The sequence below is a fragment of the Dermacentor variabilis genome, chromosome 1, assembly GCF_050947875.1.
Source record: "Dermacentor variabilis isolate Ectoservices chromosome 1, ASM5094787v1, whole genome shotgun sequence".
In the NCBI taxonomy this organism is placed as follows: Eukaryota; Metazoa; Arthropoda; class Arachnida; order Ixodida; family Ixodidae; genus Dermacentor; species Dermacentor variabilis.
Genome location: NC_134568.1, coordinates 230,470,557 through 230,495,208, shown reverse-complemented (window position 1 = coordinate 230,495,208; position 24,652 = coordinate 230,470,557). Strand labels below are relative to the sequence as shown.

At 43.2% G+C, this 24,652-nt stretch overlaps 2 protein-coding genes across 4 annotated transcripts; one reads left to right on the top strand and one right to left on the bottom strand.

The window, feature by feature from the left end:
• Nucleotides 1–469: 469 nt before the first annotated feature.
• On the bottom strand, nt 470–4,589 carry LOC142558519 (selenoprotein K-like). Its single transcript, XM_075670656.1, has 6 exons — nt 4,389–4,589; nt 4,222–4,309; nt 3,593–3,611; nt 3,441–3,502; nt 2,418–2,473; nt 470–785 (listed from the first exon to the last, which is right to left on the bottom strand). The coding sequence occupies exons 1-6, from the start codon at nt 4,405–4,407 to the stop codon at nt 751–753; spliced, it is 279 nt and encodes a 92-aa protein (XP_075526771.1). The 5' UTR covers nt 4,408–4,589; the 3' UTR covers nt 470–750.
• A 193-nt stretch (nt 4,590–4,782) lies between these two features.
• RpL14 (ribosomal protein L14) lies at nt 4,783–23,470 on the top strand. Of its 3 annotated transcripts, none has more exons than XM_075670636.1 (5): nt 4,783–4,856; nt 5,603–5,704; nt 19,719–19,913; nt 21,556–21,609; nt 23,323–23,470. In XM_075670636.1, exons 1-5 carry the CDS (start codon nt 4,854–4,856, stop codon nt 23,434–23,436), a joined length of 468 nt encoding a protein of 155 aa, XP_075526751.1. In that variant the 5' UTR covers nt 4,783–4,853; the 3' UTR covers nt 23,437–23,470. The 3 variants fall into 3 exon arrangements, with proteins under 3 accessions (XP_075526751.1, XP_075526760.1, XP_075526745.1); XM_075670645.1 differs by lacking the exon at nt 4,783–4,856 and adding an exon at nt 5,011–5,033; XM_075670630.1 differs by lacking the exon at nt 4,783–4,856 and adding an exon at nt 5,072–5,131.
• Nucleotides 23,471–24,652: the final 1,182 nt, after the last annotated feature.

The window sequence follows — 24,652 nt, the reverse complement described above, 5'->3', positions numbered from 1 at the left end:
CGTTGACTGTACACTGGCAATTCCTCCAGCCAACGACACGGCGTCAAACATGATTCATTACGATTGAGTCTGTTACACGAGCCAGCATTATGACTTCCGTTCTCCCCTTCAATAAAATTACAGCAAATTTTCTCTGAGAGAAGCACTAATTCCCCAAGTTCTTCCAGACTATTCAAAATCCCCGAGACTTTCGGTTTTCACAGTTGGTAGACATCCTATGTATTAGTTCCTGCATATATTTTTCAGCATGTCAGTTTATGTTTTATTAATACCTGCAAGTCCAACACAGATTTGAGGCACAACCAAGCATTGAAACCTGGTCAATGTAAGTGAATGTAAACAGTAGCACCTGAAACCTCTAGCTGAGAGAATGACTGGGAAAAAAATCAAAATTTCAATGTTGAATTTGGCTGCAGGTAAAATCTAGCACCATTGTATGGTTAACACCACAAATACATTTAAAAGTATATAAACGAGTGAATACTTTATTAGGTCATTATAATATCTTGTCATGGTTTGCTCGTGCAATTTTATTGAAACCAGTTACAAAGCAATTACTAATTTGTGCTGTGTGAGGAAACACTTAGATGATACATCATTGGAAGCAACTCTTCAGCAAAGCTTCAGCCACACCCTAGTTCACAGTGGAGTTGAAAGGGTGGGCATCATCATTTTGCCCAGAAAGAGTGCTTCAAGGTGGTTGCTCATAATATCTTCTCGGGTCTTCTGCGCACAGAAGACCCTTTAGCCTCATCCACCACCAGGAATGGAGCAGTTCATTGTGCCTGTTAATAATAAAAAAAGGTAGAATGGAGAAGGGTGGGGGGGTCGACAGGAGTTTTCAACAAAAAACAAAGCACTTTTGGCTCATGTTTTCCTGATTTGATAGTACTTTGGGTGACATAGGGAATACTTAAAAAAAAAAAACATGAAATAACAAGAGCATGTCGCCCCTATGCATTCAAAATCTTCGTAATGAGAATAAACAGTTGTCAGTTGGCACTTGTCTTTGTATGCTTCACACTAAACCTATTGTAAGCAATCATGCACCAACTACAATTTCTACTTGAACAAAATGGCTGGCTCACGTGCATGCAAGGCACCGTACAACAGTGACTACTAAGTCTGTACAAAATATTTGCTCTCAACACGACCATTATCACATGGCAGTCGAGTTTCTTGCAGAATTCTGTTCATAACACTTAGTGAGAAAAAAATCTTGTGACTGTGCCAGTAACCTGTGAAGCAATTTTTACTTAAACGGAAACCTCAACTGAGTGAAGGTTATGATTCAATCAAGTTTTTGACTACAAATGTGACTGCACTAAATCAACATTCGTTTGTATTACCAGCTTCATGTCAGCTGGGGCAATAAGAAAAGGAGGTAACACTACATTTTACTATAGTTCAAAAATGCATGGCACCCACAACTACTTATGCACAGCATCCATGTAAATTACTAATACTTTATATAACGTGTTTGTATTGCCCACTTGCTATTTTCTTTAATGAGAGTAGCAGTGCTGAGAATAAAGATGTCATACTTAGGCGACAAATTCTCAGGTGTAATAACTCGAAAGTAATGTTCCTAACAGAATGCATGAAAAATGTTTGATGCCCCCCCACTACTACCTTAGGACTAAAATCCTAGTTCGTAGATATAGAAACAGTGTAGTTAATAGATCAAACTAACAGCAAGTTTGGATGCAGCCAAGGGAAACCACAATTAGCTGCACACAGTTTTGTATTTTTTCATTTTTCTCCACCGTAAACCAGCTCAACCTTAAGGGTAAGGGAAAAGCTGTTACAAGAGAATACAATTCCACTGATGGAAAAGTGTTGAAAAGCCACCCCAGCAGCAAAACACACATCCCCCTTCGTAAAAACCACAATGCAACTCTTAGTCGTGGCAATAAACTTAAGTCTGTGGTAATAATAATTTATCATATTTACAGAAAAGGACAAAGCAGGGAAAAGAAAGGCTACAGGGATCATGACTGTCTCACTTTCCAGTGGATACCTGAACTGTCCCACAGCTGTGGAAAAACAGATACAGGGAAGAGGAACAGAGAAAGAGGAGAGTTAATAAAAAGAGATGTAAAGAAAACAAAATAATTTCTTGAACCCAATTAAGTGCAGTGGATAAAGTGAGGTCCACCAGAATCGTGGCACTGCCAGGACTGGTGCACATGCACTCGGAGCCTGGCGAGATTGGTTCATTCTGACAAAAAAAAAAGTCGGTCATTCCTATAAGCCTCTAATACATGCTAATTGTGAGTTACTGGAGTCATTTTTATCTCCATGCATAGCAAACTTGCATTTTATGTGCACCTAGCAACATAAGCTACCCAAAGTATGCTGCAGAAATGGATGTGGTACTAGCATAAAAACTTTCATTGGTTATGCAATTTATTTACCAGAGTCAAGGTTTCCAAAACCACCAAGCCTGCGTCTAGGTTGTGGCCCAGGAGGTCTGTAAAAGAAAGTTAAAATATGCTGTACAAACCGACTACCCACTGAATACACAATGGCTAAGGATATTTTGAAGTAAGCATTTTCATGAATCCTGTACTGCCAGATGCTGGTTCCAGCACTAAGTACACCACAGAATGACTGAAAGGTGGGCAAGTTGGTGCGTATTAACAACTATGCCTAGGCAGCATGATGAAACATTTGTCTCCTCTTTTGTCTGTGTTATGTCGAACTGCAAAGGCATAGCTGTGGCACACCTATTTTCTGTGTTCACCACGCTTGCTGTAACTTCTAATCAAGCCACTACTACTCATGGCAATGGCCTTTCCATAAAATTAAATTAAGAAGTCAAGCACTTTGTGCAGACAGAAGCAACATGCCATCATCATCATCCTAATTTATGTCCACTGCAGGAAGAGGGCCTCTCCCTGCAATGTCCAATTACCCCTGCGCCAACCGATTCCAACTAGCGCCCGCGAATTTCCCAATTTCATTGCTCCACCTAGTCTTCTGCTCTCCTCGACTGTGTTTCCCTTCTCTTGGTACCCATTCTGTAACCCTAATGGTCCAACGGTTATCGAACCAGCACATTACATGACCTGCCCAGCTCCATTTTTTTCTCTTGATGTCAATTAGAATATGTGTAGTCACTTGAATAAGCCTCCAGCATTTCTTGCCCTCTCCTTCATAACTGAGCAATAAGTAACAAATTAATGAACAATTTTACAGTCACTATGCCATAGAGTTAATGATCAACTTCATTCATATTCACAAGTTGGTCAATACAAAGTAGTCAAGGCGAACGCAAGAAATACTGGACATTTCATCATGCGGCTTCATCTGCACAAAAGGCTTTGCTTTCTTTTTTTAAACTTGGTGGACTTAACCTGGGACATCGCGCATAGGTTAAAACATGGCAGTTTGTACACCGAACACTTTTTTCGAAATACAGCTGCTTGTGCATATACCTTCTTGCATTTGTCCCTCCAGGCCTTGACGACGATGATCTGCTTGAACTATCAGAATCCATCTGAAATGCAGATTTATAAGTGCAAGGATTCTAAACTATTCACCTAATGGTTTCTGTGATACTAATATTACAAGTACTGAATGCACTTACCATAAACAAAGTCTGAAAGCTGAAACACAAAAATATGCCACCATAAGTGTAGTAGATACAAGTAATACATAGGAATACTATGGCGTGTACATGATAATGGGTTTCACATTTCACGAAAGAACTCGTAATGCCAGTGCCACGTATGCTTCACTTTCTACACTCACTTCACTGTCAGCTCTAATTTCAAACATCTGCAACAATGCCTGCCAAGATTATGGACAGGTCTCGGATGAGTAAAAACTACTGGTGGTACCAAATCGACGGCGCGATGCGCAACGCAAGAAATAATGTTAGTTGACAAGCCGTGACAGCTTCCAGAAGAGCGGTTCTTATTGCACTATATAGTTCAAACAAAAATTAATTTGGCTAGCTCTGGGTGCAGCAGAGCGCCTTCGCTGGATTTTTACGCACAATTTGAAACACAATTGACTGCAAAAACAGCGAACGTCAAGGTGTAGTCCCCTTTCGTCGTAGCAATAAACAAAGATAGCCCACTGAGCTCCGTCAAAATGCAAGGTGGTAGGAGACCGCAAGCAAACAAATGGCTATCCCACAACTCATTCCTCTTAGCTTGTAAGAAATTAGACAAAATAAAATAAATAAATGAGATAAATAAAACAAAAACTCACAATAAAGCAACCATCCGTGCGAAGCCTTGGAAAAAATCGGTAATGGTTCCTATCCGCCACAGAGGCCGCGACTCCATGATTTCGCCTCCTATAAAATAACATCGTCACCATGATGAAACGCAGCTTCAACAAACGTATATGGGCAGTTCCTTCGCTTTGCAGCTTACGTTCGTTGATGTAGGGCATGTTGGAAGTCGATAGCACACCGCAGATATCGGACAAAAACCAAGCGGCGACTTTCCTTGAATTAGTCCCGTCGAATTACCGTCGCCAAGGAAAAATATCCCCTCTAAGGGCCTCCATGCCCTCAGCCAGGCGCTGCTTAAGAGAACTTGCGTTGCCTCAGCACATCGAGAGCTCCTAATCCCACATGGCTTCGGCCGACGTTGGCTAGTTCATCAACTGTATGCCGACATTTGCATTTTCACGTAACAAACTATAACAAAGTTATAGTGCTCTGTATATTATTTGTGCCTCAAAATACAATTTTTTGGTAATAATCTAAAAAAAAAAAACGTTGGCTGTTTGCATGCTTGAAAGTCGTTTCTTGCCGTCTCCGCTAGAGCGCCCGCACAAACTCCCATCAGACACTGCTTTGCGCTTGGCATTCCTTTTTTTCGCGGTCCCTCACGATGGTACGTGGCGTGTGTAATTTCTCGTTCTTTCTTGTGGCGAGCTTAGGCTGTTATATTCTATATGATTTGATATATTGCTACAATATGGCGTGTTAACAGTATAAGCCTTAATTCTCTTGCTTTATTAGTTTTCAACACGACCGCGATGTTGTTCAAACGGTGTTGTCCGGCGCAATGGTGAACTACATGTGCTAAGCCTTAATCTCTTGCCGTATTTGTCATGATTTGTCATGAAGATCAAAGTTAAGCTTTTACATGTCCTGGATATGAAATTGGTAAAACGAAATGTGTACCGCTACTAGTTTTTGTTGGTTCACTGTGGTGGTGGTTACTTCATTTACTTTCCCTAGATGTGTGCTTGCTGTCCAGCAACACGTGTAGGTCGCCCGACGTGCATTCAGAGCATGTGCGCTTATCGTTTACTATTACTAGGCCAGCAGCTTACCGAACTAAGTAGCGTTATGGTGAAATCAAGCATCATATGAGATTAAGTAGTGTAGGAATTTTGATGTTTTTGTGGCCGCTGAGCAACACGTGATGAACCGTCATGCTTTTGATAGGAATTGCCGTCAGACACGTACTTGACGACGACATGAGTTCTGAGTGTTGCTCAATTACTCACTTCTGTATGTTATGTCTCCACAGTTAAGTGGATATTGATATCAATGAGGATTTTTGACGTTACTGGGCTTCCCAGGCGTGGATCTCGGGACAGAAAAGCGCATAACCGTTCTATTGTTCAACAGACCCTGCGGACATTTGTGGAGATCGGCCGGGTGGTCTACCTGACCCATGGCAAATACCGGGGACGGCTCTGCGGCATCGTTAACATTGTCGACCAGAACAGGGTGGGTCTTTTGTTTCAACGCAATTTCGTGAGGCAGCTTGGTGAAGCACATGTCACGTTTGTGCGTTGCCCGGTTCGTTGTGTGGACCTTCGCGAACTTAAGGCAACATTTGTGAGTTGCTGTTTAGATGATCTGACCTGCACATTTATTATGTAATCGGAATTTCGAAGGCAGGTCGTATGCGACTAAAACGCCACTTGGGGGGTTGTACAAACGACTGCAGTTAGTTGAACTGAGTACACAGATGCAGCAGTGGTTTTGGAGGACGTAGCTGCAACATGTATACACACATAATTCGGTTGCAACATGCTGCTAACATCATGAATCTGAAATTCTTGAAACAGTGGCACAGCAGGAAAAGTAAAGCTCCTTGTAGGGACTGTTCTTGTTGCAGAGCAACATATGATGAACCCTCATGCTTTTGATAGGAATTGCCGTCAGACACGTACATGACGACAACATGAGTTCTGAGGTTGCTCTTGCTAAACAGTCTGCTAATTGTCTTCCGTCACCTAGAACCCCTCCCCTGGTGGTCTAAATCCTCCCCTGGTGGAACCCCTCCCCTGGTGGACAGAGGGCAATTTCGATCGTGATTGGCTCCCTGAATCTGCAAATGAACCAAACGATGGAGAAATTCGATCCAGATCGAAAGTGACTCTTAAAGCACCAATGTTGCTTTGAGGTGTCCACGATCTGACCCCTGTTTCATCTAGTAAAGGGTAAAGGCATGTCTTGTAGGGCCTCTCAAAAGCCTGTCACTTGGTCACCTTGTGGGAGAGGATCATCTTTATTCTGGTGGCATTTGATGCAATATAGAGTTTAGGCAGAAAAGTGTTAGTTGTACGATTTTATTTTGTCTACATTCAATAATGCCAAACAATGACAGTGCTGGTGCCACAGGTGCTTGCTATCACGTCGGGCTTTTAAAAAACCGTATGCAAACCTTAGAAGCAGCTATAGCCAATATTTCGGCTTGCACTGGCATAGCAATCAGTGCTGTTGACTGGAAGCTGTTGGCCTATCGCCTTGTAAAACATGCATTTTTCAATACAATTGCAAAACACATGCTTTTATTACTGGATGAAAAAAGGATCTGACCACTGTTTCATCTCTGTAGTAAAGGCATGTAGCCTTTCCAAATTGCACACACCTTTCAGTATAGCATTTGGGTGTTGGCTGCTTCAGCTGGCCTAATGCAAACTTTCAATTGAATATTCCCATGCTGCCGTGCCAGAGGTGATAACTATAGCAGACTTGGCTCAATTCACATGTGTGCATGTGCAGAAAACTGCACATGTTGCATGCTGGTGCACAAATTTCAGTTACATTGCTTATGCAGACTCAGTGTAAACAAAAATTTGTGCAGCATGTGCAGTTTCTCGCACATGCAGATTGAGCGTAAGTTGGCCCTTAGTGGTTCTGGCAACTCCTGGAGGTAATTCTAAATGTGTAGCTACATATGTCTAAAATTTCACGTAAGCTGTGAAAGAGCTTACGGTATTGACAAACCAGCTTACAAGTCTTGCTTCCAAGATGCTGTATACTGTAGCTCAATTTTTATGTGTTCAGAGTTTTGGGGTGTTGAACTGGTGATAAAAGTTCAATAACAATAAACTGCATGTCCAGGTATGTGGGCTCAACACATGACATTGACATTCATTACTTCAAGCTATTAGCTCTCTTATATGCATATACCTAGTTCACATAGCACTAAGGGACAATCCTTGGCAAGTGGCAAAACAGTTACTTTATTATTCCGTCATTGTGGGCATTGCATTTAATAGAGAACAGCCACCATAAGGTCGTCTACAAGTGGACAGCTTCTGCCATGTTTGTGACATTGCCTGCTTGGCCATTGCACAAAGTCAAAGCGAAACTATACCTGATGACAACTTTCTGTGGCAATACAGCCAACACTATGGGCGCATGCTTGCATGCACGTACGGAGTTTCTGCTTTTGTGTTACTACGCAAAGTAGTGCTGATGTTTTTCTGGCAGTTTACAGGACCAGGAAAAACAAGACACACAGAAAACCAAAACTAGTACACAGCAAACATTGGAATGCCTTTTTCTGAGCAAGGTTTTTATTTGTTAGGAAATAAATCTGGCACAAAAAATTTTAAATAATGGTACAATTTGCCTTGCACTTTGTAGCTTCCAGTTGCTTGCATTCATAGACTACATGCTGATACACAGTAAATAAGTGCTTTAGCTGTGCTGCTGCACAAAGTTGTCGTCGGGTTTACTGTTCGCTGCAAACACTGCATATGGAACCACGGTCACTTGATCACGGACGGTCACCACAGTTCTGAAGGCATGATGGTGACGCGCTCGCCAGTAAAAACTATGCTATTTGCCATGACTGCTGCAGACGAAACCGTGGTCTCTGTCAGTACAATCACGGATGTTGACTACGCAAATATGAAGGCATGTGGTCAATGCTGTGTTATGCGCTGCGGTAAATGCAAATAAAAGCTATAAAAGTATTAATGGGCACGACTCATTGGTTCCTGTCATCATACGGTTTCCGCTGATAACTATGGTGCTGCAGATGCCACTGCGTCGTTTCAGTTGGATGGTGGCATCACCATTGCTCTTTCTGATCACAGATTTGCGGCGTTCCAAATTGGTGTGCAGCCAAGTATGTCAAAATTGACAAGAGTTTGATTTCTTTAAGTAATGCATACACCTGTAAGGTAAAGTCCGAATTAACGAGGGTTTATTGTACTGCTGGCACTGGCCTTTAAAGGGAAGCTGAAACGGTTTTCAATTTCGATGAATTCCTGGGATTGGGAAGAACAGACCTAATAATTTACGGTTCCGAAATTTTTTTCTTCGTTTTGTTAATATAAGGGGCGGAAATCGCTTTCTAAATCAGCCCCGCGGACACGCCCCCATCGCTTTCCGGAGCGCCGGGTGAGGTGGTTGCCAGAGGAGAGAACCGGCGAGAGTGACGTCATTCGCGGGGACCGAGCTGCCGGACCGGCGTGCTGGCATGTGCTGGCATGCCTCTTTCCGTCCTGCGCTTTACTGAACGTCGCTTCGAGAAATCTGCCGCCGCCGCCGCTCACGTTTGTTTTCTTTTGCGATTTTCGTAAACTATTCTTTTCTTATGTGCTGCGTGAGTGCCTACAGCCAAGGGCGCCCAACATGCCCTCGTTCTGTGCAGCATTCGGCTGCGCGAATACAGGTGGGCGAGACGATGTGGTGTTTCACAGGTTCCCGAAGGACAAGAAGCTTGTAGCGCAGTGGATCCGTGCGGTGAGGAGAGATAAGTTCGTGCCGACGAAATCAACTGTGCTGTGCTCGGACCATTTCCGTGATAGCCGGATAGCCTTACGACAAATGCGGAAACGCGTTGTTGCTAGCCATACTCCGTTTCATTCATCAGGTGCAACGCTGTGGAGGCTTGAGATACTTCTTGCAGTGGCTGCGTTCGCACTTAGAAAAAGTTCGGTGTTTCTTGACCCAATTTTTTAGAAAATTTTCCATATATAAGCTTAGTTCTGAATGAAAAAAAAAGGAATTTACCCATAGAAACAATCCGTGTACTTATACGGCTGCTAACCCGTTCTTTTAAATTAATTTTCTTTTCGGCATTCTTTAATTGCAGCGTGCATGCTCGCGCGAGCAAACGGCGCTGGCACGCTGCGAAGCATAGACGGAAATGCGCGCAGTAATAAATTTTGGTGATCGGACTTCGTGCGTAGCTTCCACAGCGTTGCACTTGAGGTATGAAATGGAGTATAGGCGTGCCTACTGACGTTCGACATGCGGTTGCAGTTATCGTGTTTACCACACGGCGGTGCTAAAACTGCCTAATATCTTTATGTCAACACTAGCATGGAGCACGCATACCGATTCTTGATCGAGCCACAATCGCAAAGCCGTCGAACCATAGTGTGAATATTGCACATATAATACCTCTGGCCATCTCTGGATGTGTATGATAAGCAACTTCCATGACTGTACCTCGCAGCACTGCATGTGCGCGCTTTGAAACGCGGCACTTATGTTCGCGACCGTGTATCAACATTAAAAAAACCACGGGACTTTAGACAAGCAGCGGCAAGGTGCTTGACATCGCGGAATTGCACTCGTGTTTACAATCTAATGAGAAGTTAGTGCTTCGGCATTCTTCCAGCAGCAAGTTCCCAGTGACACTTTAGCGCATTCTTTCTCCAGTCATTGGAACGTGCAGCTACATGGAAAAAAAAGGAACATACGTACCAGCTAAGATTTCCAACGCGCGAGAAGGTGCACACATCGCTCTCGCTGCTGGCACACTCAACATCGTCGTTGCCGCCGTTGCCGCCATCGTTTTCCGTATCGGCTGTCGGTTCAAACATGTAGGTTCAAACATGTACGGCGAAAATACAAGCTGTCCGAGACAGCGAGAACGCTCCATAATGCTTACAACTCAGCTATGAAGCCAGAACAGAACAGCGTGCTACGCTCTGAAACGGCGGCGCCGACCGGCGACTGTCGCGAATGACACCACAGCGGCCCCGACCAATCACGGGCAACAGCGGCGTTCGCGCGATGCCCTGAGGCGCTGGTGCGCGTTTTCTCGAAAAAAACAGCCGCTTGCGTTTGTTTCCGCCCTTTTTGAACCAGATATTCGTGTTCAGGGGACTCAAAACTGTAGAATGCCGCAGAGAACTCATTTTTTTCGAAAAGTGTTTCAGCTTCCCTTTAACGCACACTATGGTATTTGCTGCGGCTACCTAATTGGATTGGGTGCTAGATTGTACCATGCATTTTCTGCACCCACTGGGAAAGTATCTCCGGAATCGCGCTTGTGTGAATGACCAACCCAGCACATTTTAATTTATGCACAGATTCATGAACATGTTTAGACACGTTCGACTTCACACTGCAATGAATACAGCTGTGACCATGCTGCTTTTTGCACATGTGATGAGTTTGTTAAACTAACCACACCGCAAGCATGGCCTGCATTTAGGCACACCTACTTAGTCTTTCAATGCTAATCTATCCTGCAGTGCAGTACGAAATTGGGATGGCAAGCTAATAATTGGGCTAAAAAACAACCTCAAGATAACTATGATGCTGTGACAAAATCTTTGGTGCATACTCGATGAGCTGGCGTCGGATCCCAGCCTTCACATTTTACCGTGACGGCCCATTGCTTGGAATAGGAAACCTATGAAAATTTGAGCTTCTTTAGCTTCCTTTCCTGCGAGTTTAGGAGCAATCCACCATAATGCAGCTTTTCAGCATGGTATCTGGTTTTGACAAAGAGATCTGAAATGTTTTATTCACCATATTTTTACTGACACTTTGTCATACTTAATTACGTTTTTTAAGAAATCGCTGTTTTGTGCATAGAAGCACAAAAGTAACTGCAACATAATGCATTTCGGCGGACACTGAAAATTATCTCAAAACTGGTACTGTCAAGAGAATTCGTTCTAAGTGGATATGCTGTGCAAACTCAGCGGCTATAATTCGTAGATTGAAATACGTGGCATAATGTAATTAAGTTAATTTTAATAATTATTTAATTGAACATTTTGATTTCTCGAAGTAATGGTTGCCTCATTGGGTAAGCTAGATCAAGGGTTAAAATTGTGCTATCTGCCATAGCCAATCTTTAAAAAATCTGGTGCAGCTAAAAAAGCGCCCTGTGCACCAAGCTGAAATAATAAAAAAAATTTTTACTAGCCGGCTCTACTTGTTTGCAAAAGTTGTGTGTGCCAATGTAAACTACCTATGCACTCAACTATTTGCATAGGTAGCATTAGTTATCAAAATTACTTATGTTTAGAGGACTTATATAATCTGGAAATAAGGACGTTGCCACAACAAAAATTTTTTATAAAATGCCAGTTACATTTAAAAAGGTAATAAAGGATAGTGTGCCTATTAGATCAGGCTCTGCTGTATTATCAACATCCCTTTACAGAATTGTCTTAAAGGATACATTTATAGCAGTGAGATCACGATGGTTATCAAAATGCCTCCAGAGTCTGCATGTAGCACTTCAACTGCTTCTGTGCTTTTCTAGTCACTGAAGTTGCTTTTAAGCGCATCTTAGGGCACCGAAGCATCATCGCAGTCCACAGTGGGGGCTGTGATGCAGGGAAGGGGTTCAGTTTGTGTTTGGATAGAGTTTATGAACCAGTGACCCCTTACTGCCGTCACCTGGCTTGCCCACTGTAAAAGCTTCATATGATATAATTTGCAATTGCTTTGATAAACCTGCTCCGAAAGTCCATTTTAGTGCTCGAAATTGAATTTTTGGCTGCTCCAAAGGCTGCTTTGAAATGGCATAGACCAGTAGCATCACTGCAATTATTAAGGGACATTGTGTAACAAGTGTTTGTGGCAAGCACCAAACAGCCTGAATGCGGAGAGAACTCCATTGCTTGTGAGGTACGGTGCTGTTGATGCCACACTAATGTAACTTGTTATGTAGATCATTTTCCCCTCCCTTTATTTATAGAAACACTTATCTGCAACTTGAGCACACGCAGACAAGTTCACAAAAAAATACTGCCCTTCTACTATTGCATACCTGCCAACTCTTCCTAATTTTCTGTAAAATGTATGAATCTTGAGCAGCCTTACGATTTTACTAATCTTGCTTGAAATTTTATGGAAAACATTTTATTAGTAAAGAAAACCCCATGAAATTGTAGTTCAACTACACCCTGGTACCTTATGCCGCCACAAGAGGGCAATGCATATGTGTGGTATCATCAGCAGCTGCAAGGTTGTAGTGACCTGTGTCTACTAGGGGGGTCACGAATCCATATTGAAAGCTCTATAGCGCCTCCGCAAACCTGTTGCCATTTTTGTGCCTTTCTTTGTGCGAGTTTGGACTTTAGTCAGCTTCAGTCACTGCAGTGCTGGCCTCTCCTTTTGTGACTAGCTGCCGCGTCGGACGCAGTGAGACTCCGGCCTGTAGCGGCTTCACAGTGCGATGGCGGGCTCGAAGCCCCAACAGTACTTCCAAGTGTTTTTGAAATCGTGCACGGCAGAATTTCCGTGCTTCATGCCGTCGAAGAAAGGGGAGAAGTTTGGATTCTGCGCCACGTGTGCCTGTGATGTGAACATCTAGCAAGGCGGCAAGTCTAGCATCAAGGTCCACATCGCTTCGAAAAAGCATCGGGGATATGTGCGAGCTGCGGACAGCCAGCCAATCCTAGCAAGTTTTGTATGCAGCGACCTCAGTGTGATTTGTGCAGAATGGCTCTTCACGGCGTTTTCAGTCGAACACAACATCCCGCTCAGTGTCAGCAATCATGCCGGACCGCTTTTCCAGTAGATGTTCCCCAAGTGCGAAGAAGCGAAACGCTCTGCCTGTGGACGAACAATGACGATGTCAATTCAGAAAATGGTCGCCAACATGGAGACTCCTTTGCTGGATACCCTAAAACAGCAAGTATTTTCGATCGCTGTGGATGGCAGTAAGAATAGGGATATGCAGCTTTACCCTATTGCAACATATTTCATTAAAGAAAAGAGTCGAGTTGAAAGCAGTCTTTTTTGCCCCGGGACAATCCAACTGAAAGCGACGGGTCACTAGATTGCAAATCTGGTTCTGGACGAAACAGTCTCGGAATTTGTCTGTTAGGAACCTGTTGGCTGTGTGTTCGGACAATGCCAATGTCATGATCGGCAAGAAAAAGTTTCTACTGTATTGAGAGAGGCTCAACCCGCTTTGATAGGGGTTGATTGCCCGTGCAATCTCATCCACTTGGCTGCCCAAAAAGGAGCTTCATGTTTTCTTGTTAAGGTTGATAAGGCTTTGACATTTTTTTAATACCTAGAGAAAAGCTCAAAACAGGAAGATCGACCTAAAGAGTTCCAAAAAATGCAAGACGCCGAGGTCATAAAGATGTTGAAGCATTCGCCGACACGTTGGCTGTCGTTGGGAAAGTGTTTGAAGAGGCTGCTTGACCAGGGGAAGCCACTGCTCAGCTTTTTTTGTTATCTGAAACAAAGCAGTGCAACAAGCAGAGCTTGTTTTTGGAGTCGTACCAAATTTCGAAGACTTCCTCACAAACCCCCCAAGAACCCTGCACTGACCCCAAAGTCTGCTACACATCTTCACAAGACTGCTGCTGACCTCGGGAAGAAAAGCACCGATGGCGATGAACTCTCGCTAAAGAGGAAAGGAGCTCATTCTGAGGAAGCCAGCCACGCGAGGAGCGCCTGTTTTACTTTTTGTCATTGGAGCTAAACAGGGCATGCTGTCTTTTTCTCCAAAATGTTATACCTCTATTTTAGAAAGCAATCTGCCTTCTTCAGGCACAGGCTCCTGAGATTTATGTACTGAAGGGCCTCTTGAACAGCCTTTTCCAAGATATCCTGACTAGATTTGTGCGTCCAGGTGTTGTCAAGGCATGCGATTCATTGCTGGAAGGTGACTGTGGAGCTGCAGAGAACCAGAAAGGTGATGAAGACATTCGTTGGCAGAACGAGCTACTCTGTGGTTGACACACTGAGCTGCGTTGATAGAGAGCAGTTCTCTGCTGTACGTCTATACTTAACGGCAGCATGCGATTACACTCGCCACAAATTCCCGCTAGAAGCTGTCAATCTCAAGATGGCTGAAGTTGCTCAAGTACAAGTTCTGGAAGCTGCTTCATTCAACAGCGTACATAATTTTATTATGGTGTTCCCTGCTATCCTACCCCAGCAGAGTGGCGATACGAAAGAAGCAATCAACACACTTGAAGTCAAGTTTGCCAACTTGCAAGCACATCGGGTTTCAGCCGACATATTGAATGAGCGAAGGTGTGACGTGCAGTGGTTGCAATTAGGAAGCGTTCGAAGTGTCAAGGATCGCTCGGGTTCCACAGCATTTCAGTGGTTATGCTAAGTATTCTCTCTGTTCCCCACAGCAATGCTGAATGTGAGAGAATATTCAGCACTGTGAACAAAACTCGAACAAGAGTTTCGTTCATCTGTGTGTGAGAAAACACTCAAGTCTGCTGATGGTCAAGGGGCACCAGAGTGGTGCTTGCTTTGAGCAAATCTACACTGAGAAGTTTCTGGAGCAGGCAAAGCTGGCAACAGCAAAATCATTGCAAAGATTAATTGTTCCCCAGTGGAGTTTTCGCTCTTTACTCTCCAAGTCGCGGATTTCACTTGCGGTTATGAAAAAGTGAGTAAGCTTGTTCCAAAAGGTTAATCCCTTTAAAAAAGATGCCCCCCGTTTTACGAATTTCAAAATCTTCATGTTGGCAGGTATGCTATTGTAAAGAGGAGCGCAAGCGAAGCTCGGAATCTCCGCGGCTCTTCGTTGTCAGAATGCCAGCGGCGTTCATGAAACGTCGCTTGTCCTTCGGCCGGACGCATGGTGCGCTGCCTCCCCATCTGATTGCCTGGCATGAACTGGAACATGCAATCACCCTTTCCCTCCTCTGGAAGGAGGGGACGCCTGTGATTGGCTTACGATAAAACCCTGCTTTAATAACCCTTTAAAGGTTTTTGCTGTATATGTATGGTGGCGGTTTTCTCTCCCACAAGTTCTTTGCCGTACGGGTATGGTTTGGACCCTCCATTGGAAATTTTGCACCATAATGACGATGCATGCTCACTGGAAGGTGCTGCCACCTCTTAGGACTTACAGGAGTTTGAAATTTGTGCTACCTTCTTGCGGAGATAAACAGAACTGATTTCTAGCTTCAGCGCGTCGCGCCGCGTGATCGCAACGGAGGTGCGCGAAACGTGATACTCCCTTGGAGGGGTGGCAGAAGTTGATTTCTACTTTTATTGGTGCTGCTCTTAGCTTGTTTATCACCGCCACTCACGAGGTGTTCTCGCTCTCTCTGGCAGCGTGCGTACGTGAGAGAGTGCCTCAGACCTCTGCCAAAGGCAGCTGCAGGCAGAGAAGATGTCATGTTTGTGCCAACACAACTCATCACTCCAAGAGAACACACACATTTTAGGTATGCAGACTGCGGTAGGGTGCTGTGCGTAGACCCGTTTCAATGAGTAACACACTCTGATTGAACATTTTGCAGTTCTGAGTGATGCTGACACCAAAATACTGTTCCTAATTTTTTTTTACTATTTATTTCCGACTGTATACATTTTGTACATTCAAGATCCACAGTAATTTGACCACCTGGGGAAGTGTTTTCTTTTTTTTTTTTTCGAAATAATTTGACCCTCAGAGGGTTAAAGGGTGGTATGATGAACCGATAGTGGCCGAATCAGTTAGCGTGGTCTCACAGCCCAGAGGTCGGTGAGTCCGCAGCCCGACAAGCAATTTTTATTTTTGCGCAGCTTGAGTTTTTTTCGTAATGCAATACCGACGCTGAGACAAGTGAGGAAATACAAGCTTTGCTTGAATATCAAACTGAAATAGAAAATGAGATGTTTGCTGGAGGCAGCTGTGTAGGTTAGTGAATAGATTCAAGGAGTGCAAAACAAGTATCTGCAAGCGCTACGAAGGCACCTCAGGTCAGTGTCATTCTTGGGACCATGCATCCTTGCTGGTAATAGTATTGAAGCACAAGTTGTGACAGGTGCAGTGATGATGCATATTAGGCTAGGCCTGGTTTTTGTGAATGTGCCTTGACAAGGCTGGAACATACTTTTAATGCACCCTAATCTGGCTAATTTCATTTTTCACTCAAGTGCCACTGTTTTTGACATATTGGCAAACCACTGGCACAAATGCTGATGGCACAACAATTAAATTGACTTCAGAGCTGCTTTAACACCGTACACCATTGTAACTTTCAGGATAAGGCTAGATGTGGTTTGACAATTGTTTGTGTTAGGTTCGCAAACACAATAATTATTGTGGCAGTCTGTTTTCACAGCACCTTGCATGTCATAAAAAGAAAGAATACTGAAAGTTTAAAATGAATAATTTCTGAACACCCTAGTAATACACTTGAAAGCGTTTATAATTAGTGACTGTTAATGAAAGCGTTTATAATTAGTGACTGTTAAATAGTTCTGTCGGACCAATGTATGATTGTTGAAATAAACACACTTGCTAGCTTGGCGATGGCTTTTGATTGCTGTGGCATGTAGGTTGAAGTAGACAGAATAAAAATGACTTATTGCTTCGGACGTGGGCTTTTACAACGCAATTTTTAAAAAGCTTTTTTTTTTCACTATCATGGGTTGTTGCGAATGTTCTAGTTATAATAAACAAGTACAACCAGCCCTCTTGCTGGTGACGACCTGGGGAAGCATGGAATAGAGTAGGGGGAACTAGGGCAGTCAAGTTAAAATTGCGCAAAGAAATGTGTCTGGCAGAAGGATCCTATAAAGAGTCCAGGATCTTGCTTAATTTATGTGCTATAGCTCCCCTCTTGGCCACCTACATTGCTGAAAACTTGCAAGGTGGAGGGCAGTATTGGTGCTGGGTATAGGTAGTGCACTCCTTTACTTGAGGTGAAAAGATGTCGGCTCACTTTCCAATGTTGTACCTCAGTGACCTGTACATATGTGTAGTCTGCTATGACACGAAGTCTTCCCTTTGGAAAAGAGGCTGAAAGGTGTCAGAGCCGTGCTTGTCCGTATTCCAGCAGATTATTATAGGGTCAAACTAGCAGAGGGTTTCGTTTGCGAGCGATTTTTGCCGTTGGCTGGCCGCCTCCCAACAATATTTCCAGCATCAGAATTGCCTGGAATTTTCTTCCAAACAACTCCAGTGTAAAAGCATTTTCTATTACGTAGGCATTACAACTTAAGCCTACACTGGCAAATGATAGATGTGCGTTCTGATCAGTCAGTGCTCGCACTGTATGCTTGTCACCGTTCTTTTCATTTTTACGGCCGGACTGCGATTCGTTTCTCACGGAGACTGATATGTGCTAAGTACCTGAGACAGTGGAGCATGTACTTGATGTTTGTCCCCAGTACGACTTTGAAAGGCAGCCATTGACCTCCCCATTAATGTTGTGAACAGGCCATCGACATAAAAGAGTTACTAGAACTTTGGCCAGACATAATGTAAACAAAACTGCCTATCAAAGCTGAGAATATTTTGTTACTTCCGGCTTAGAATCAAGGCTGTGAATGGATCGTTTGGACAAGTTGCTTCTTACTTTCTATCCTCATATCTCTTTCTCTCCTCCCATTCTCTCCCTGAATCTTCCTTTTACATGAATACCAGCATTGGTGTTGGATCTGCATGATTAGCTAAACTAGGTGCTTCCTGAAGAACAGCACTTGCAATCTTTCCATGCAGCGTTGGACTTTTGTACAGAATAAATTTATGCTGTTTCCTTATAATTATCCTTTGTGTATGTACATCGACCAGAACCTGTTTGGACTGTGATGTTTTTGCTCCAGAGTTGAACAGGAACGAAAAATATTTTGACTCGAAGCTCTGGTTGGAGTATATTGCCTCCTGCTAAAGCTCATGAACACTAGATGTCACACATTTGTTGTGAGGTAGCAGTGCCACATGTCAACATATAACTATAGTCGGATACAACTTTAGAAAAAAGGGGAGGCCCCGCCCAGATGACCAAAGCGTGAGAGCCGATTGCCTCCGCGACTAAAATAGTCCTGCTCAAAAAATCGTGCTCCTGAAATGCGTAATTCTTGGCATAAATAAAGACTTTTGTATTTTGATGACTGGTTTAGTAGAGCTCTCATGTGCTACAGCACATGCCGGATAGCGACAGAAAAATAACCCCGTGCCTTCTACAACGCTGCCCGCCGTCTGCTCTTTAGCTTCATTGCAGGTGACAAAAGTAGAAAGAGCAGCTCTGCATGGCTTTTGCGCTTGTTTACATGTACACGGCGTATTTACTACTCGTTTTTTTAAACTTTAAAATGAATCAGTTGCTATTGAAAAAATACTTAAATAAAACAATGCATTTATTGCAAACATTACAAACATGGGGCGAGAATACGGTCGAGGCAGGGAGGTACAAAAATGCTTCATTCATCGTTTTAAATAAATACTCTTGGTTTTAAATAACACAAAATTTATATTTTTTGGTTTGTGTTTTCACAATTTCACAGCAAGCATTCTACAGCTTGCGCGTGCAGTGAGCACTGGTGGACAGCAATCAATCGACGGTGCTAGACAACGCTCGAACACCGTCGCTAGACGCTAGGCTATCTCACTGCTGTCAATGATCGTTCACGCTAAGTTGATAGCAACAAATCTTTGCGTTGAAGGCTTCTTCTGCGAATATTTTCTGTTGAGACACTCGTAAGTTTGTTTCATGCGCGCACACATTTCTGATTTCTCCTGAGAATGGTTTTGCTCCATCACTTCACCCCGTCCGACGAAAAACGCAGCAACACAGTACACGAACACACCTGCCGCTAACAGTAAGCACTAGTCTGGAAAAATTTTCTCATTGTAACTTCACTCGGTAGAAAATAAGACATGGAACAAACACGCAGGATGTGTGTTCGTAGTGGCCGCCGCGGGACCCTCTTTTCAGGAAAAGCGTTGACGCTGATGACGTTAGTCCAGAGTGCGTGCCCATTGGCGGGTGCTCGTGTGCCTCCGCCTCGGAGGAGTAAACACCCCCTTTTTTCTAAAGTTGTATCCAACTATAGTGAGTTACATTTAGAGTGCGAAAGCCTGGTGTTTCACTATAAGCCATTGAACAGCTTGTCATGTGTTGGTGCCTGCTTAAAGTTATCACCACAGTGTCACCTCTTACTTTTGCACAGATTTCTGTTTTTATAAAATAACTTTTGGTTTAACTACTAGTATCTTGCTTAATCTTCTAATACAAAAATATATTTTTGCCTAATCTGCTAAAACATTGTTTGTTGGTCCCTTGAGCAAACTGTAACACAATTTTTCTTGAATAGAGCGCAGGAATCTCGATACACAGGGAACTGTGCAACCTAACTGCTAAACTGTCTTCGCTGATCGATCGGAGCACACATAATTTGCAACGGTCGGCTAAAGTAGTAATGCATTATCTCCTGTGCTTTTCGCCGAAGTTATGAGAAGTTAAGACAACATATGAAAGGTCGGACAGCTTTACCATACTGATGCGAGTAGAAAAAGTGCTGATTGAGGCTCTTTTGGTTCCAGGCTGTTGTTGATGGTCCTGAGACAGGAGTGCCACGCCAAGCAGTGCCATTCAAGCACATGAGGCTCACTCGGCAGAAAATCCGGGTGCCTATGGGTACATCCACAAAGGTTGTGCGCAAGGCCTGGGTGAAGAATGATGTTACTCAGAAATGGAATGAGTCTGCACTTGCCAAGAAGCTGGCTGCTCGTCGTCTGGTGCGTTCTGTTAATCATTTGTTCTGGGTAGCAATGTTTTCGGTTAAGCCCCTTGTATAGCAGTTCGTTAGCCTGACAGGTTAAGTGGAAGTTGAAGGGTTTTTTTTCTGATCCTTTTACATGTCTTCCTTTATTGTTGTAATGTGTTAGTATACATTTGTACAAATCTGGCTTGTGAAACTGCTGCTATGTATGTGGGCCCTCGGGCACATTCAAGTGGTTCATAACTGCTTTTCGCCTGGGGTACAACTAACTGTTCAAAACAAAAATTGATTGAAGCAGTACCTTCAACGGATACCGTAAGCTTACCACCCCCGCCCCCTCGCGTGCACTTGATGGCGTTACCACATGCTCGCTCCCCTCCCCTTATTTCCCGGCGCACTCGTGAAGTACTCATGTCTGAAAATAAACTTAATGGTTACTTCTTGCGGGGCTCTTTGGCAGTATCGCATTGCTAAACACAAAGTGCATGATGCTAATGCCAAAGACTTGCTCTGTGGGTTGATCCTATATTTATTTGTTAGAAAGCATTTTAAAGGTAAGAAAACAGACCAACATTTACTTTAATATTTTATATTTTCACTCAATATTTTTTATTGTAATTTGCACAATGATGCTAGAGTAACAGTAATAGCATCACCTTCTAGATATTTCAGTATGAATACACTGATACCAAACTTTTCATTGTCACTCAACAAAATCGCAGAGAAAAGCCCTGCAAGGCTGAGTGCGATGTGTAAAAACGGCAGCATCTACCCATTTGCGCCCGCCTCTTCATGCGAGAGGATTACTACCCCACTGGAGTTATAGTGTGTCCGGTATTCTGATAAGCGCAAGCGGACTGAGCGTTTTACTCAATGAGCGGTGGTGTAGTTGTGAACAGCCTGCACGGTGCAGCCACCTGGTGGCACTTAGCTAATATAGCAGTAACCAAGGCCGTGATTCTGTAGCGATGACTTTTCCCTATGCTAATGCCTTTCGATGCTTTTCACTTTGTGACTGGTCACGCGACGCTCTGCCCTGGAAGTAAACATGGACTGTTAAAATACCATTCCAGAAACCTCGCAGTGCTTTCGCAGTGTTGCTGGAATAGGACGTGATGATTGCGATGTTGATGTGACCTATAATTCAGGCAAAGCCTCCAAGATTGGTATTTGCAGTTAAATCTCTGAGGCGTAGTGATGCAACCAAGGCAAGGTCTCGGGGATTACTGTCCAATGTGTAATCTCTGAGGCCATACTTGGTGTCTTGACAATGTTGCCAGAGGAGATAATGTCGGCGGAGTCGGCGTGTGCTACAGCCACAGACGGTGTCCGGATAATCGAATGTAGAGCTGGCGGCTGTCCGAAACATCTGGCGGCTTTACACATTAAGTCTACCGGGCCATTGGCAGTGCCGCGAAGCTGTCCGAATTGCCGAGCATGTCTGATTTATCGGTCGGCGACTGTAGCTAACAAGCAACAGCTTTTGTAGCAACAGGGTTGCCTTGGGGCATATGATGAATTCATCCAGGAAGTGCCGTCTGATTCGTGCATGACGATGTTTGGATGCTGATTTACGGTACTTCATGCTTGATTGCCTTTGTATGTTATGCTGTGCCTAATTCTGCTAGTTTTTTGTTTTGTGTGTGTGTTTTCAACAGAAAGCCAACATGAACGATTTCGACAGGTTCAAGCTGAGGCGGGCAAAGCAATCGGTGCGTACTACATCTCGTAATCTTGCAGTCATTTTTAGCCATTGTAGCATATGGCTGGCTTCTGACTGTTTTTTTTTTTTTTAAGATATCTTAAGTGCTTTTGGTTGTGAAGCCTTGTTAATTTGGACAATTGGATAACTTGTTTTTACTGTCTGGGACTGCCAGTGTATCTGTTCGATTGGATCAAGTGAGGAAATTTACAGGTATTTGGATGTGCACTGGTTAATAGACTAGCCTAGAACCAACTACAAAATCTTGATGGCTATATTAGGCAACAATTCTTGCATCACTTCAATTTTTTATTGGCTGTGGTCCCATCAACAGATCAAGTTAGTGTGTAGTATCAAGTTCGTAGCTAGGCAATGAACCTGTCTAGTACATGGTAACAATATTTCACTAGCATGAAAGGCACTTAGTCACACTTTGCATGCACATCGTAATGAGCAATTAACTGGCTGTGTCAGCAAAATTGAGAGGTGAACGCCACAGTGAAAAGCATGGCTATTTGGTTGAATATAGTGTCCTGCCACACCATGCTGCAAGGGAAGTTGCAGTGAACTTATTTTCTTGGTTCATTTAATCACTGGGCATTCAGATAATGAAACCTTTTTTAATCTCATGACATCCAAATTGATAAGGTTTTACTGTTTTGCAATTCAACCTATTGTATTTATCAATGAGACCTTCAATTATCGGCTCCAGATTTACAAAGAATCATTTGTAAATTATATTTCTATAAACTAAGCAACAAGTCAACTGTGCATGTGAAGTAGACTGATTTTTGCTTATGCATAACACATCCTGTAAAGAATTCAAACCCACTTGTCAGCAAACAAAAGGGTGCTAGCTGCAGCCTTTTGTCGCATTAGTGTGGGTGTGTCAAATTAGCTGAAGCTGTCAACTATGTGAAATGTGCCTGCCAACCTTGTCTGCGTGCTTGCTGTACGGAATGGGTTAATTCAAGCCCATGTGTATGTGGAAAGCACCAAGCTCTACAATGCTGCCTAAACTGCTATGGCGTCTCGCAGTCATGACGCTTACAATTTCTTAATTCATGGCATCCCGACTGGCAAACTTAACACTGCCACAGCCTTGGCCATTGGGAAAGTGTACAACACTGAGCAAATGTCCATAAACAAATTTTCTTTACTGCTGGCATTGTAGAAAATGCTTTACAACTTGCATTTTTGCATGAAGTTGTCTTTATAGCAAGCAAATATATATATTTTTTAATTTGCTGACTTCTGGCTGTTGTGTAAATGTCCTGTGCTGATCCTACAAGTATTTACTTTGGCATTCTGCTGTTCACATTGGAATCCCCCCCCCCCCCCTATAAGAATTACACAAGCCTTGTACTTCCTGCCAAAGTTGATTAGCTTGCAAGCCACTCCAAGTGTAATTTGGAGTGAGTATATTTCAAGGCTGTCACACAAAAATGCCAGGCTGTTCTGGGTATAAGATGTAAGAGTGCATGGCACTCGCATGCAAGGACCGCGTCTGCACATGCCTTTGTTATGTAGTATTGCACCAAATACTCAGTGTCAACACTATGGCTCCTTTGGAGCAAATTCTTTCTAGCTTCTTCCGCCTTCCTTGACCTTCTGCAGTGGAAGTGTTTTAATATTCAGTGCTTTCTTTTTAATATTTTATTTTTCACATATTCTTTAAATAGCGAAGTTAACAGATAAATCTTACTCCTTTCATTGTCCACAGTTGAACAAGGTTGTGCGGCTCCGGTTCTTGAAATTGAAGTCACTTTCCAAAAAGGCTGCCAAGAAGGGTCAGCCGGAGAAACCAGAGAAGAAAGCAGCACCCAAGAAGAAGTGAATGCAGAAAATAAACTGGCGGATGTGCTGACTTTTGCAGGTGTTTTGTGCAGGTGTTTTGTGAATTGGCTAGACTCATTATCAAGCTGGTCAGGCAGGCACATTAGCATCAAGTCTATAATGGGACTTAAAGTACAGCCAAGTGTAGATTTTTGCCGCATTGTATTAAAAAGCTTGCACATATGCCAGTCTGCCAATAAAACTATCCATTATCGAAATAACTGGTTCTGTTGAAATTGCCCATTTGTCTTCAGACATCCTTTAAAAGTATTCTTGAACTTGCTTATAACAATGCGTACAATGCTCCCATGCCCCAGTATAAGTTACAACCATTAAATTGGGCTACTGGGTGTGTGCACAGCAAAAAGGAAACTCTGTACACCTAGTTTCACATGCCCTTGTCCCAGCCCTGATGTCAGTGCAGTCGACCAACTTGTAGGGGGTTAATATTCTGCTTGTGTATTGGAGGGGTGAAGGCAAAGGTGTGCTTGAGGCCAGCAGTGCATAGGGCAATGTGCTGTGCTAGGTTCGTGGCACAAAGGCGAGCATGGTGGCTCGCTTTTTAACATTTTCGTAGATTGTGTTACTTTTTTAGTGCAAGCACCCAATAGGCAGATTTAATTATGGTCTATGATGTGACACGGGAGCATTGTAGTGTGGTTTAATTTGTATTGTCAAAATAGATCATTCAATTTGCCCATTTTGTAGAGCAGTTTGTTCTAAAAATTCAAAAAAAAAATAAGATGGCACTTTCAACAGTGTGCATGTTGCCTTAGTGACTGCACAAATACTATTACCGCTCTTTACCCTGCTTATGTGCGATCATCTCTCAGAAATACAGCTAACTTTTACGCACTGTGCTCCAATGCAGAAATGTGCTGTAGCTGGCTCCAAAAATAGTGACTGGCATGTTAAGAGGAAGCTTTAGCTTGGGTGCTCCCATCTAAATACTTGTAAAAGGAGAATGTTTTTCTTTGCAACCACTGCACCCAATTTGACGAGGTTTGTTGCATTTAAAAGAAACTTAATATCTAGTGCCTGTCGGTTTCAAATTTTTGATTTAGCAACTTGCCAATTTTTATTAATCATTGGCGAAACAAAGTTTTTCAGGAAACGAGGCTATCAAGTTTACAACGCTAACTCTGCAATGAAAAATATCGGAATTCTGTGAATTTCATATGATAGTACATCTAAAGTGGACAGACTTGGTATGTGAA